Genomic DNA, 16,351 nt, shown 5'->3' with positions numbered 1-16,351 from the left:
TTAGGAGAGTAATCTGAGAAGATTTAAATAAAAGTCTCCATTTAATCTCCATTTAATCTCATTGCTTTCCTGGAGTGTCTATAGGGTAATAGGGTTAAAGGGATAGCTCACCCCAAAATAAAATATATTTATCGTGATGTCATTCCAAACCTGTAGGACTTTATTTCTTCTGCAGAACACAAAGATGACGTTTTAAAGATCGTCTGCAACCAAACAACATTGGCCCCCATTTACTTCCTTTGCATGGACACAAAACCCTGACACATTTCCCAAATTTTTATTTTTACAGTTTTCTACTAAAGAAAGAGTCGAATACAAGTTGCGAATACCTTTGGGTGAACTAACCCTTTAAGATTGTTCAGCAAAATTAAGAACTGTGATGAATATTTTTTGGGAATCAGAGAACAGCCACCCCTGATTTAAATAAGAAATTCTGCCTTTGTGCTTTTGAAAAGCTCAAACTATGAGTCATATTTCCATCAGAGTCATGCCAGTATTAAAACATTTATATCACATCACAGGACATCAGCAGATAATTTCGATTCAGTGATTTTAACATTGTTATCTCTTCCGCCCAGCACTAAAGAACACTGTTTTAGTCAAAGTGTTAGGGAAATCCTTTTGATTACATCTCTTTAAATGTCAGAGATGTTTTGTATGGCCTGCGCTGATAAGATAACAAACACACACCCAATGATTAAAAAATCATCAATAAAGACACTGCATGTGTGATGTGATTTTTCTTTAAGGTGAGTGAAAGCCCAGATGTGTCCTCCTCGGGTCAGGATCCTGGTTCACCGTCTGATCTTCGGCTCAGTAGCTCTGTGACTGCAGGTAGTGTCAATACTTTCAGAAAGTTGTCGCTTTGCTCCACTTAAAGTGATCGTTCTCCCAAAAAGGAAAATTCTGTCATCATTTACTCACCCTCTTGTTATTTTAAACCTTTACAACTTTCTTTCTTCTGCAGAACACATGTTAACTGAACAACGGTGGTACCCATTCACTTGCATTGGTTTTGTGTCCATGCAAAAGAAATGAAAGGATACCGCCGTTGTTTGGTTACCAACATTCTTTAGAACATCTTCTCTTGTGTTCTGATGAAGAAAGTAAGTCAGAATGTTCTTTAAGCCCATAAGAATCCATGTGCCTCGATCGCCTTTGAAACATGTCTTATTCTAGCAAAAAACGTTTGTTTACAAAGTTATTTCAGTAAAATTGTGTTAAATCATCAGGTTTTTTATCTTCAGGGGGTCAGCAGGCCCCTGCTTTGCCCTGTGTTGAGACCCCTCACAGTTCTTTTTACCCTACTGTCCGCGAGGAACACACGCCACATCACGCAAAGGAGAATGTAGCTGGGTCAGTGTTTACATTCTTTTTCATTCTTAAAGGACACGTCTCTCATGTGTTTATGTAAAATCCTCACACAAAGACCATCTGACGTGAGGTGAGATTGTGCAGGAACACCAGAGTTTATATTGTCACCCACCGAGGCCCCAATAGATTACTCTCTCTCAACTGTAACATGTTAAACCCTTTTAGCGTGGGCCGAACATCCCACCTGTCAAATCTTAACAAGCACACATTCTTCTGCGGTAACCCAATAGGAAATGTCTCTTTTTGTTCAAATTTTTTATTCTTTATTCTTTTTAAGGTCAGATCCATCAGCAAGCAATGAGCGCTTCCTATCAACGTCGGCGTGCACCTTAGCTGCACACAAGGAAACGAGTAGGAATCAAGAGGACAACATATGCTTGGAAACTGAGCACCGGGACGGCGAAAGACAGACAGAACGTTCCGGGAGCAGCCCAAGTTGGACGTCAGAGTATAGTGATAGAAAAGAGGTCTTAAAACTTTTGAACCAAGGGAAGCCCTTTAAGTCAGAGACCGGTTGGGATAACCATACATTCGTTTCATCACCATCAAGCCAAGCGGAGGATACTAGGAAGTGTCAAGAGAGAAGCGAGGAGATCCGCAAGGAGTCGGATTGCAGCGGGAGGAGTCGAGAGGAATCTAAGAGCAGCGAGAAGAGTCAAGCTAGGACACGGAACAGTGAGACTCCAGAGGAACCGAAAACAAGTGACTCAGAAACATCAAAGAATCGGAGCGTCCGAGCATCTGATCTCTCTGACAGTTCAGGGGTGAGTTAAAGTCGATATCAAACGGTTTGTTGAACCTTGTCCGATTCCTTGTCCTCAAAGAGATGAGCTTCATGTTTATGATAAAAACACATGGTTTACTGAGAAACCCTTAATTTCCATCACCCCTCTGGAATAAGAGAACGCTTTTCCTATTTAGGGAACGTTTCTTTCACAGATTTTGGGTTCTTCTAGACCCCAATTGCTCGAGTGCTGTATTTTTTTATTGTAAGGGCTTAACCAATTCAAATTACAAATAGGACAACCTTAAAATGTTGGAAATGTCAACAATTGAAAGAATTTATAGTAGGCCTAGTAGTGTTTACTACAGTTTTACTAAGGAAATGGTTTGAAATTCGTACAAACCACAACTTAAGTATTAAACTGCACAGCATAGCTTTTCATCCATGTTTACACTAGAGAGAAGGATACTTCCGATTTAATGTTATTTTAAGCAATCTGATTTATGACTTTTGCCTGATGGATCATAAAACGTTCAAAAGTGTAGATTTACACTAAAGGAGTGACCTGGATATTACATAGACTTGGGGTTAGGTTTTTGACTCAGGACAGTGAGCAATTTCCCAGCGTACCTTAGCAAACATATTAAACTCAGAAGTAGGGCTCTCAAACGATTTATCGCAGTTAATCACATCTAGAATAAAAATGTGCGTTTACATAATAAATATCTGTGTGTTTTATAAACACAGATGGACACATACATTTATATATATTTAGAGAATATTTGCATGTATTTATTTTTATTTGTTATGTACAATGTAAATTATATTTAAACCTTTATTGATTTTAAATATCTGTACATGTGTATGAGTGTTATAAGTAGAAAATTAACATGCAAAGTACACAGACATATATATGTACTACAAACTTTTATTCAGTTTGAGATTAATCACAATTAAGAAAGAGTTTAAAATCACCATAGTAACCACACAAAAAAATCTGCTTTTTGGTGATTTTTTTTCCATCCCATTATGGGTAAATACGTTGGTTCAAGTTGATCTAATTTTATCTGTACAATTGTTGTACATTGTGAATTCTCTGGTGGTCCCGTTGACAACCCATAAATAATGTGAGTTTTTCTTTCCTTATAAGACATTGACTAAAATAGCTTTACTTTCTTTGAAATTGTCTCCATTTTGTTTGGGTTAACAGGAGGCCAAGAATAGCTTTTGTTGCGTTGGGACGAAATGAAAATGGATTTAATTGAATACGGAATGCGTTCCATTGGGGGAATAAAGGAGTCTCCCTGTTTCTCGATCTGTATCTCAGACAAAGCTGTTTATACAACAGCTTGACAGACAAATGACTTTGCACAAGTGAGTCAGCGCCATTTTAATCTAATGCATTAATGAACCGCATATTTCTACATGCTTGTTTATGGCAGAGATTACTGTTGTAGATAATAGAAAAGTTTGTCAGGACCATTTGGGTAACAAAGCCAAAATTAAAAAGGGATTTAGTACTATTGTAACTTATTGGGTGGTCGCTTAGGTATATGTTGTGGTTTTAGGAAGTTGCTAGGCGATTACTGGGATGGTCTGAGTGGTTGCTAGACAATTATTAGCTTGTTCTGTTGGTTCGGGTGGTTGCTAAGTGGTTGTTAGGCGATTACAGTAATGTGCAGCTTCGTGTAGCTCAGTGGTTAGAGCATGGCGCTAGCAACGACAAGGTCATGAGTTCGATCTAAGGGAATTGGACATTCAGTTGTGTAGTATAATGCAATGTAAGTTGCTTCGGATAAAAGCGTCTGCCAAATGCATAAATGCAAATGGTTGTTAGGAAGTTTCTGGACGAATTCAAGGATTTTTTGAGTTGTTGCCAGGCAGTTGCTTGATCGATTATTAGGGTTTCTGATTGGTTTCTAGGGTGTTGCTATGTGATTACTAACATGTTCTGTGTGGTTGCTACTACTGTTGTAGTACTCAAGACCAGTCTTGGTCTCGAGACCGGTCTCAAGACCATTTTGGATGGTCTTGTCTTGTTCTCGACTGTCTCTGGTCTCGGTCAAGACCACAAATTGCTGGTGCATTGTCAGATTTATGTGTTAACATCATTCATGTGGTTGGATTTTTTTTTTAAACCCTTCACCACTTGTTCCTTATTTGATCCTTTTGTCACTTTTGTGACGCTTACTGCTGATAAGAGAAGAATGGGGGATTTTGTTAAAGAAAGCTAAAATAAAATAAACAAAATAAATGCACACAAAGACCCACAATGTCCGAGTTGTGATTGCAAAAAAGGTACTTGTATGAGATCTGTTTTTATTTTATAACGTCTGATGTGATAAGGTTTTTTGAATAATTATACAAAATCAATGACTGAATAAGCGACTTAAGTTTTAGACACAATTAAACACAAGTTTTTGTTTTAACTAGTACCAAACAATTCTAGAACAAATCTGAACTTTTGTGCATTTCTGAGCAACACACAGTTATTTTGCTATTGAATAGCTAAAAAAGCAATGAAATGAATTCAATCACTGAATGTTTAGTTTTTTTGATGGTCACAGACTTTTTTTATCATGGGTACCTTTTTTAAGATCAGTGGTTGGAATTTTTAACTGGACAGATTTTTAATATGTCACAGTAGGCGGGTGATAAAACATGCAACATAATACATCCTACACATACATTTCTGTACAATAAGTCACCCACAATACTTTCATTATTATTTTATTATGACTTTTAAGTGTTTTGTGGGTCTTTGAATGAATTTTGGGAATACTGGTCTTGGTTTCAACTCGGTCTCGGCCTGCCTTGATCTTGTCTTGGTCTCGACACCCTATGGTCTTGGTCTTGTCTTGTTGGTCTCGACTACAACACTAGTTGCTACTATAGGTTGTTTTGGGTAGATGGTGTAAAATATTTTTTGACTGTCAACTTAAGTAAGGGGGGTACGGTGGCCTCGGGGGTTTCCTCCGGGTACTCCGGTTTCCTCCCCTGGTCCAAAGACATGCATGGTAGGTTGATTGGCATCTCTGGAAAAATTGTCCGTAGGGTGTGAGTGCGTGAGTGAATGAGTGAATGAGTGTGTGTGCCCTGCGATGGGTTGGCACTCCATCCAGGGTGTATCCTGCCTTGATGCCCGATGACTCCTGAGATAGGCGCAGGCTCCCCGTGACCCGAGGTAGTTTGGATAAGCGGTAGAAAATGGAATGGAATGGAACTTAAGTAATGCGCTTTAGAGAACACATCTTGGATATGGAGGGTAGATCTTGCCGAATTTAAATAAATAAATACATTTAAATGTGTATGGGAAGACTTGGAGTCTAAAATCTGCTACATCTATATCATGATGTTGTCTGCTAATAAGAGCCATGTAGGAAATGTTGTTGTTGTTGTCAGTGGTCCTGACTGATGGGGTTGTTATTGTATATGAGATGCCATCAGTAAATGTTATTTTGCTGCAGGAAACGGTTTCCTCTGAGTATCTCTAGAAGATGAAGCTCAGTGATAGGACAAATGCCAGCTGGGGGAACATTATATGCAGTTCCGGGTTCAGTGGGTCTAATTTCCCCCCAGATTGTTTTTGGGCCCCTCTAAAAATATCCAGTTGACAAATAAAGTGAAATTACAATTCAAGAAATATTGCAGAGTTTGTTGTAAATAGCTTACCAATGTGGGTCATTTTTTTGTTATTCATGTGCTCTCATAAACCCCAGTTAAAATCTGAAAGTGCACTTCTGGCCTCTAAGTAATAAGATGGCATGGGCAGAGCATCAGTTAACACCCCCGTGCAACCATCTGTCTGCTCCTAGTTCCAGTTAAAAATGCGATTCGCCATGAAAAAAACAAGAAACGCCCACTACTGTCTTCATTTGGGAATTCCGTTTCACTCTGAAATGCATCAGAATACGGAAGCGACCACAACTTCCAGTTTACGGGGACTTTAAAATAATAAAAAAAGAAAGGTAACAAAATACTTATTTGTATTATCTATTAAATAATGGGTTAGATTACAGAATTATTTTTTAATTTTGCCCAACCAGAATATGTAATGGGCTATATGCATGAGTGTAGGGTGACCAGCACCCAACAAAGCAAATGTGGGAGAGGTCATATGTTTGTGTGGTACACTGTGAGACAACACTGAAAATGGGCAAAACTGTGATATAATAACAGAATGAAAACACTAGTATATAATTTTTTTGCTTTTAAAAATCATTTGTTATTTAGTCCATTCCAACCACAACATAATTAAGGCCTAGATAAAATATTATTTAACAAATTTTTTTTTGCCGATTTCAATTTAAGCTTCACTGTCTCTTTAAATTTTGAGCACTAGACTGAAAGCACTAGACTGATGAAAATGTGGGACATTTTCTCAATATGTGACGTGCGGTACAACGCAAAGCGGGACGGGTGGTCAACCTACATGTGTGACTTACACGTTTCACAGGAAGAACCCTGGGCAATTTCCGGTTGGGAAGACTCAAAGCGGATAAGTAATGGAAAAAGGAAACAGTTTTAATTTAAATGTACATGGTCTGTTAAATTTAACTATTTTCTCTCTGCTATACGTCTCCCCAACAGGAAACTGCTTAGGGTTCTTCCTGTGAAACACGGAAGTTACGCTTGCATAGAGTTCATTGCCCACTGTACTGCACCATGGTATGGCCACAGTATTATTTTAGTAAGTCACTGTGACTATGCATGTGTTGTGTACTCTTTACGTAGGAGTCGGAGAACAAGTCTACTGTATGTCAATCCAAATGCTGGCGAGGTGAACAGCCTACACTAAAGAGAGCTCGTAGTGTCACAAAAGAGACTGTTGCCACTTTTATCTTCCCTCACACACGCTCTCGGCTCCCTCTCACCCCTGCCATGCCCACCTTGCCAGAGGAAGAGGAAGACTCCCCAGAGGAGCTCGACAGTACATCCAGCTCTCCCTCCACAGTGAGTTATATGTTCATACTGGACCAGCCCATGACATTTCAGGTGTAGCTCTGGTTATCAATCAGATAAAAAAGACACAAAAATGTTAACACAAAATGTCTGAGCGTAGAGATGATATCCAGTATAAGTCAGCTAGGGGTTAGGTTTAAGATTTAAGAGCGATAGTTCATCCAAAAATATAATTAAAACCTGTTTATGAGTTTTTTGGGAATAACAAGATTTACCGTTCAACCCAAAATGAGAATTCTGTTTTCATTTACTCATCCTCAAGTTGGTCCAAATCTGTGTACCTTTCTTTGTTCTGATGAACATAGAGAAAGATATTTGGAAGAATGCTCGCAACCAAACAGTTCTTGCCTGCTCCCTACCAAGTTCTTCTTTTCAAACAACTTCAAAGTCTGTCAGGGGTTCATGTTTCATCTGTTATTCTTAAGTGAGAGCAATCGTGCAGTCACTCATTAAAGTTGAGGCTCCGAAAAGATCTCTCTCTTTATATTCACCTTCATAAACAGTTTTAAGGACACAGTAGCTCTGTCATAGTTCAGCCTTGCTGTACATTTCTGGATGTCATGTAATCTAAAGTGTGCTAATGTTTCAAAACAGTTTAGATTGAAGTTTTTAATTGGTCACAACTATTCACAGCATGACATTTTATCGGAAATATAAAAAATAAGACAAAGAAAATCACAGAGATTAATACAAATACGTCACAATTATTTGTTGTCTTTCATGCATTTTTAAAGAATTCAAATAGTTAGTTACAGAACCGCCTAATAAGCTGGAAATTCTGAATGGAAAAAGAACATCAGTCTAGTTTGGATATTACAATGACTTATATTTTGCTTCCTCTCTTAAGGGGATGTTATAAAAGTGATATGTTTCCCATGGGATAAAGCTAAGCGTGTTTTTTTGCATCTGGCGTGTGAGAGAGCTGCTGTTAACTACAGACAGATAAAATCTCTTCAGCCTCTGGTCTGATATGGTAGTAAAATCATTAAAGCGTTCTTAAGTTGCTTAATGTGTGTTTAAAGTTTTGACGCCCTCTGCCTTTAGGTTACGACACAGACCTCCATGTGGATGTTAAGGGATTCTGAATGTTAACATCGGTCAAGCTATTTTTAGCTCTGCAGTATAGTCCACTAGTGCTTGTTTTTAAGCACAATGCAAAATTTAACACCCTCTGTACTTTCCAAGAATGTGACAAAATCACTGCAACCGGCCAGTAAAGCAAACTTGTCTTTCTCTTGCAGTACACACCAGTGGAAAGCAAGATGAAGAATGTAACCATGAGTCCACCGGCCATCGTGCTTCCAAGACTAGCAAGCAAACCAGACGCCGGTGCTCTAGAGAAAGCAAGGTATGGAAAATAGATTCCTGTAAATCGTTTAATTCATTTTAGATGTGCTAAAGCAGTTCAGTTTGGTGTAAAAGCCGTTTGGTTATGTTAAGAATCTGTTGATATAATGTTTGTTTTTAATGTGCCTTAGACCACACAGCCCAAGACCTCGTCAGTCCCGAAACTCTGCGTCCTCCAGTCCCATCACCACAATGGGTATTTTCCACGACACCTTCCTATGTTTCATCATAATGTTTTGGTGTAAATAAGCAAACCATTCCAAATTTTAATTTAATCAGCATTGAGATGTTTTGTGGCCATTCCTGTCCAGTGTCTGTTGAATTTAAAACAATCATTTACATTTAGCTGGACCGCACAAATCCTTGTAAATTGTTATGGATTGCAAGGAAGAACCCAATTGCAGGCAGCAGTGGTGACGAAGGGTTAACAAGACTTTTTTTAAATATAACAAAAAGGACAAAAAACAAAACCCACGAGGGGGAAAACAAGACAGGATAACTATAATAGAAATCAAAGACACCGACTCACTAAACTAAGAAAAAAAACACTAGTACAAACACTGAACTGATTAACTGACACGGGGTACAGGAACAAAGACAAGGTCATAAAACATAGAGCAACTAGACACGAGACTTTCAGAAGACTTTCTCGTACAGGTACAGGTACAGGTAAAGGTACAGGTACAGGTACAGGTACAGGTACAGGTACAGGTACAGGTACAGGTACAGGTACACGCACAGACTATGAAGTACACGCAACGAACAAACACAGGACAATGAACACGAGGATGATTGTAATAAGGTTTATTAAAAGGAAGGAAGGAGACGGGAACGGCAAACATTTAACACAAAGTTTTAATATAAATAATAACAGCCGGTGGCCCCTCACGGACGACCGCCGGTGAAATAACATTAACATAAATACAAACGTAAAACATGCTCGGGCCCAGTCCTCTCTCTTCGACGGTCCGGTCGCTCGTTCCTTTTATATGCTCCCAATCTCCAAAGTGATTCAAGCCCGGTGTGCGCACAGCTGGCGCTCATTCACAATTACTCACCGGACTCGAACCACGGTCTCGCCCCGCCTACTCTACTACATTGATTTAAAGGGAAACAAACACAGGATAATTAATAGGGACCAGGTGACATAGATCAAACACTAAGGGAAAGCAAACGAGACGAAAAGGGCGGGAACACAGACGAGACTCGGGGAGAGTATGGAAAGCCGCAAGGCCAAAAAACGTCTCTCCCCACATAAAACAGGAAGTTCTGTTTTGGTTCTGCCTCAAGACCAAGAATTAGCCAACAATGATAGGCAGAACCGTAACAGTAAATATTCAGAATGTAATTGATGTGTTTCGATTTAGAAATACTTTAAAGCAATGAATTATGGGAGCCAGCAGTAGATCTAGTATAGTAAACATAGCTCATTGTCATCTGTAATACAGTCATATGCAGTATTTTGAGAGAAGGTATTGAGGTACTGATTTGCTTTGTATTAATTGTATTAATGTTTCAGATGATGAGGGACATGTGATCGATCTAGTCAAGGATCAGCTGCCTGAGGTGCGGTTATCTGAAGTGGACCGTCAGAAGAATCTGGAGCTGCTTGAGGAGGCCAAAAAAGTCAGCGACCGTTTCCTGCAGCGCAGGGGCCGACGTTCCACCTGTAGCCTCTCTGACTCCCCCACAGGTAGAAACAACAGTCCTTAAAAAACGAGAGTTTATTGCCTTAGCTTCATGTTTCTCCGATTCTTCTCTTGAAAAACACAACTTTAAAATTCCCCACATGGAGATTTAGGGGAGGTCTCAATAATACAACATTGTGCAGAGATTTACCAAGTTATTGAGGTTTACAGTCAAGTCACCGAGTTTAGCGCATCTTCTTTCTTATGAAATGTTAAAAGACAAAATGATCTGAGCAGTGGTTTCCAGATCAACTTTATAGCTCTGTACTCTTTCTGAGCGTTGACTGATGATCTCATTTGTCTAGTTTTATCTCTCCCAAGGAGGTTTGAGAGAAACAAGTAAGATTAAATGGACACTTAATGAAACATGACAAAGTATATCTTAAGCAAGAAAAAGCAACTCTTCCTCAAAGCATTTTTTTCCTAAAATAATGTTTTGGAAAGAAAATTTTGACCGTACCTTATTTTTTAAAGCAGTTCAGTAACGCACTTAAAAGTGTATTTTACGTGAGCAAGGTCATTTGCAGAAATGTGCAGCTTGCATTTTGAAGTACTGTACACTTTTCTGCATTAAACACATAATTTGAGCTGTAAAGTTGTCTAAATACAGCATTAAAATGTCTCATTACAGCTGTTAAGTTGTCTAAATAGTCCTTTTAGAAGTGGGGCTACTGCTCTAGACATTTTAATGTCTGCCGTACATGCACAAATCCAGTTTGTACACTTTTGTTTCTAATATTAAAATGTTAATACAATAAATACAGCACTTACTAGCTTTGTCTTATATCTTTACTGTAACTTGCTCAATCTCATCAGACTGAACATCACGTTCAGATTTCCTCAAATCTCTTCAGTTGAATGCACTTTTATTTATAAAGCCCTTTTTACAATGTTGCATCATTTCAAAGGAGCTCTACAGGAAGAAAAAAAAACAAAAAGAAAAAAAAACATGGAGAAATGTAAAATACAATCAGTACGTGTTATAGAAAGAGTAGGAAATGTTAATGGAGTTTACAGCACCTTAAACTAAACTAATATCAGCATACTCTAGCTGAGCAAGCCAGCACGGCCCACTGGCGAGAAACCCAATCTCCAATGATGAATAAATGGAGAAAAAACCTTGGGAGAAACCAGGCTTGGCCGTGAGGGCCAGGTCTCCTCTGACCTGTTACAGTTGCACTCAGTAACTTTGAATAAAAATTACGTATTAAATGTTAATGGTTAGTGAGGAGATCTTATTAGTAGTGATTTAATAATTAATTTTTTTTAGAATTTATTAGTGATTTATTAATGTCTTAAGATGTTCAAGAGTTCCTCCTGTATCCTGCACACAAACTGCAACATACTGACTTAAGCACATCACATTCACAGCATCGTGTAAGAGATGTAGTAAGAAGAGATCCAAAAGCAATGATGTTCGGTGCATGACCAAACATGGATAACAGTGTGTTTTGGTTCCAGCTCTCTCCCCGAACCCAACGCCCTCCTCGTCCCCCAGACCATCGAGAAGCAGTTCCCTCTCTGCACCCGTGCAGCTAGGTATCATAATGTGTGCTTTTGCATGCTCGCTGGCAGAGTTTCTCATCATAGTTTAGATCATAGCTAGATGATTTAACTGTTTTGTTTTTTCCACAAGGTGGTCCTGACGTCAGCACAACTCCTCCTGCGAGTCCTTCCTTTCCTCCGGTGAATGTCATTTAACAACGTTTTATTAATGAATTGTTCTCTGTTTCCTAAGTAACATTGGATTGTTTGTGCTTAGCACCAGGAGATGTCACCTTCTCATGACCATGGGGATACAAGTAAACCAGAGCAGGAGGTTTGTACAACAATGCTTAAAATTAATCTTTTCCTTCCTCGTTCAACAAACAAAATTAAGCCATTCCTGAATGTTCTCAGAGCTTCACAAGGCTTGTCGCACATAAATCTGTGCATACGGTGTTGTGTAAATGACTCAAAACCATTCCCGAATGTTCCCAGATCTTCACAAGGCTTGTCGAGTGGAAGCCCGTGGAAAAACGAAAAGTGTCCTCTGGTACGTTAAGTCCCCGATACGCCACTGCCGTACCGGTCAGAGAGACTGCCGTGAATCAGGAGAACCTGGACAAACATGGATCAGTAGACCAGGCAAAGAACTCTGAACAAGCTGGACAGAAAAACGACGAGACCGCTGGCCGTGGCGCCAATCAACCTCTGGCTACTGGGGTAGCCAAACCCGTCCCTCGGCCACACACTCAGCAGGCCCCGTGCACGGCCGAAATCAAAACAATAGGAGCCTTCCCACCTCTGATGAGAGCCGTGTCCTGGGACACGGTGGGCTCTATCAACAGGAGAAATGCTGCTCCCATTGGCGAAGAGAGTCTACCCTTCTCTGAAAGTTCACGAGAGTCGCTGTTTATGTCCTCTGGGTACAAGGACTTCCCTGTGCCGCCCGGGAGCGTTCAGAAAATGTCCAAATTACGTGAGGTAATCTATATTGTTTTTGGCTAACCACAGTCACCGTGGTGTTTCTGTAATTTAATATTCCTTTTATGGCTTACTTGAGGATTTCAGTTGAGTTGGCAGCGTAGAGGAATTTTAGGGTATGATGGGGTAAGACGCTCCACAGGGTTTGACTGTCTTTTACCCCAAACCCCCCCCATCTTAGTTATCCTGTTGACCATAGATGGCACTAAATCTCAGCACATGTTGAACGACCATAAATCTCCTAAAGTTGACTTCCCATCTGAGCATCAACATTTTCGAGAGTTTTGCAGTTAGATGGTAGTTTTTATGAGTGGATAACAGTGAACTGTGAATTTATGACTGGATAATAGTGAGCTGTGAATGTATTTATCAAAAGTTACTTCAAAGGAGAGTTCACCCCCCAAAAATGTAATAATTTATTAATCCTCAGGTTGTTCCAAACCTGTATATGACTCTTTCTTCTGTGAAACACTAAAGAAGATACTTTGAGAAATGTCCCAGTGGTTTTTATGCAATGGAAGTCAATAGGGGCCAATGATGTTTGGTTACCAATGTTCTTCAAAATATCTTCTTTTGTGCTCTTCAGAAGAAGGAAAAAAACATATGGTTTGTTAAATGCGACCAAATACCGGAACCATTCAGAAAAATGTTTATTTAAGAAAATGAACATACAACAAAATTTCACAAATCTTTTATTTAATGAAATTATTATATGTTATTATTTTTCATTAATTTCCCTATTGATATTTTGAATGATGCATTAACATCCTGAACATGCAAAATGCGTATTATGTATAAGTGAGACCTAAAGTGTTTTTCTCGTCCAGGAGCACAAACTGATGCGTAACCAGAGTATCTCCAGCTCACAGCTCCCTGAGCTGAATGAATCCACTGAGCAGGACAGAGGTGTGACCTTCGATGTCTGTTATCCATACATACAGCACAGCTTTATTGAAAGCCTCTGTGGTTTGTTGTTATTTACCACAGACAATTTAAATTTGTCAAAAGTTAAGTTGTTTAAAAAACTTAAAGTAATCTACATATCTTCAGTAATGTAGTGTCAGTTAATATCAATGGGGACAATGTATTTTGATGGATTTAAAAGCATGGCAGCTTGTTTTAATACATTACTCAAGTTCTTCAATTCAAAGTTTTTGCGAATACATGAATTAACATAAGAACACGATGATAAACTGCCTTTTTTAATTAACTATAATGTTGAGGTCTTTCTGTATACTTCTACGTGCACTTAGCTTTCCTGTAGCTCAGTTGTAAGATCATTTCGTTAATGCAAGGTGGTGGGTTCGATTCCAGGGGATTGCACATACCTATGTATAAATGTATAGAATTTTACAATGTAAGTCGCTTTGGATAAAAGCATCTGCCAAATGTGTAAATGTAAATGTAATGTACCGTACACTTGTTTACTTGATCTAAGACGATGAGACAAAGCCATAGAGACTGTCAATCAAGCTTTATTTATGGCGAAATAATAAAGAAGAATAATCTTCGATCTTGTCACTTAACATACCAGGATATGTTTATATTCTATGTGTGTGTGTAGGAAAGTGTAACTACACGCTTCCACCAATCGGTGTGTCAGAGTAACACTCAATTTGTGATTTTTTTACCAGTTCTCTTAAATATGTTGTATTTATTGGGTTTATTTGTCAGGTCCACCCTCTCCTCTGCCCAGCTCTCCCAGTGAAGACGACTCTAAAGAGAAACCTGACGCAATGCCCAGTATTTCAGACATCATGCTGCGCAAGCTCAAGCTGCACAGAGGTTTACCTGGCTGGTACGCTAACAAAACCATCGTCCAAATCATAGGCTCATACATCTCCCATGATATTTGGTATCTTCCTCAATACTGTTTCCTTTTTTATTGCAGCGCACCCCCTCTCTCGGAGAAAGAAGTTGAGGTATGCGTTTCTCAAAATTAGTCAGGATCCTACATTAGACTTGTCAAAAGAGATTGATTTGAGAAACTGCCAATTTTGCGTTATTTTTTCATCTTAAGTCTCATGTGGTTTAGTTTGTCTAGGTTTTTCAAGGTCATGATATATTATGAAATGAGCTAATTCAATCCAAAGTTTTTGTCTTCATAATAACACTTTTTCACAGAGATATTTTAGATTGACAGATTTTTTAGATCACCAAGGGTCAGACTGACTACGTCCTTACAAATGCCTTGGGCAAGTGTTTTTCTGCACATTGTGTATAGTATTCATTGTACAAATTGTCATCTAGGGATGCTGGATTCAGTTTTTAGTCACATGTGCTCTAGTTCAGCAGTGTTTTCCAGAATGAGTCTGTTTTGATATGTACAGTATGTGAAGGCCATGGAACTGTCTGCTCCCCTGAGCCCGGTTTAGGACATGGCGATATGACGAGCTAGTGAGTTCCTGTCCCCTGTGAGGAAACGCAAACATTCCTTTGTGGATCCAATCTGCTCCCAGGATGAAGCTCATAAGGGTCAAGGGCTGGACGTATCTCCCTTTCTAATACCCAAATAATTCTCGCTGTACCACCACGGCACAATTTGATCTCAAGTTTTTCAGTCCTGCTCTGCTTAGATCCAGAATGTGGAATGACGCATTTAAAAAAATGGCCTGGATCTAACCGAAGCCGGACTATATACAGTATATACAGGGCTCTACATTAACGCTTGTCCAGAAGTGAATGTTTTGTATGGGCAAGTGAGAGAGATCTTTACTTGCCCGATCGGTGTCTGTCGAATTGTCCTACCCGGTCAGATTTTCCTACCGAAGGGAAAAAACGTAATATAATCCAAACCATATCAACAAAATACACATGTAGGATGATGCAATATACCCTGTCAGATCGTCCTACCAGTCTTAAGAAAAACAGTGTGAACATCCTGATGATTTTACAGCACAAATAAATGACGTAATATTGATGTGCGCATGCCTGGTATGACAATCTAAGAGGTAGGATGAAATTTGCTCTGAGAGTTTATATTACGAGCGTTTAACTGTTTGAGTAAAGCTATCGTTTACTCTTCCCGGGGACTCGACAAAATAAAAGTCCTGTTAACTTGAAATCTCTGTAGTATTTGAAAGGGAGGGTTGGAGTTGACCATTGGTTGCAATAGATGCACGTAGGTTGATGACGTACATCCGCGAAAATCTCAGCCGGCTCAGCCACTTCCGCTCTCATATGGCTGAGGTCATTTGTCACCAAGTGATAAGCATATGTTTACTAAAAAAATAAAACGTTCAAATTTCAGCGAACTGACATCACTACTGACATCACCAGTTTGAAGCCACTGTCAATTGCTAAATCTTGTCATGTGCGAGTTGACGTGCCATCTCTACATTAAAAAGATAATATTTGATATTCAAATAAATCCCACGTGGCTCTTTTCTTCCTGCAGAATGCCTTTGTGCAGCTATCGTTGGCCTTCCGCAACGACAACTACACTCTGGAGTCTCGACTCAAACAGTCGGAAAGGGAACGCAGTTTGACGGAGGAAAACACTGAGAAAGAACTGGAAGAGTTTAAATCTGCCATCAAGGTAAAAACCCATTATAAACAACATTCACGCACAGATTTGTTGAGAATTAAATGAATGTAAACGTGTTGGTGTTGCGTTGCAGAACACCGTGTCCATGTGGCAGAATATAGAGCAGAGAGATCTATACCAGCAGCTTATAGAAACCATCGCTGTACTTCATCGACTAACTAACCGACTCTCAAGCAGGGCCGAGATGGTCGGAGCCGTGCGGCAGGTGAGACGGATGTCACACTTTCTGATAGTTGTCGAGGG

At 39.4% G+C, this 16,351-nt stretch overlaps 1 protein-coding gene across 1 annotated transcript in view; it reads left to right on the top strand.

Annotated features, from left to right (window-relative positions):
• Positions 1 to 16,351, top strand: part of mrvi1 (murine retrovirus integration site 1 homolog) — a 32,109-nt gene that overhangs the window by 8,796 nt on the left and 6,962 nt on the right. Inside the window, 16 exon segments of the mRNA XM_056749532.1 lie at positions 750 to 834; positions 1,233 to 1,356; positions 1,652 to 2,138; positions 6,833 to 7,051; positions 8,302 to 8,408; positions 8,539 to 8,603; positions 9,927 to 10,100; positions 11,557 to 11,634; positions 11,732 to 11,781; positions 11,858 to 11,914; positions 12,076 to 12,561; positions 13,389 to 13,467; positions 14,236 to 14,359; positions 14,453 to 14,483; positions 15,959 to 16,099; positions 16,182 to 16,313. Of these exon segments, the coding sequence (XP_056605510.1) occupies positions 750 to 834; positions 1,233 to 1,356; positions 1,652 to 2,138; positions 6,833 to 7,051; positions 8,302 to 8,408; positions 8,539 to 8,603; positions 9,927 to 10,100; positions 11,557 to 11,634; positions 11,732 to 11,781; positions 11,858 to 11,914; positions 12,076 to 12,561; positions 13,389 to 13,467; positions 14,236 to 14,359; positions 14,453 to 14,483; positions 15,959 to 16,099; positions 16,182 to 16,313 (2,439 nt within the window).

Source organism: Triplophysa dalaica, chromosome 1, assembly GCF_015846415.1.
Source record: "Triplophysa dalaica isolate WHDGS20190420 chromosome 1, ASM1584641v1, whole genome shotgun sequence".
Taxonomy (NCBI): Eukaryota; Metazoa; Chordata; class Actinopteri; order Cypriniformes; family Nemacheilidae; genus Triplophysa; species Triplophysa dalaica.
Note: the sequence above shows the minus strand (reverse complement) of the source record. Positions and strands in the feature narration are given on the sequence as shown.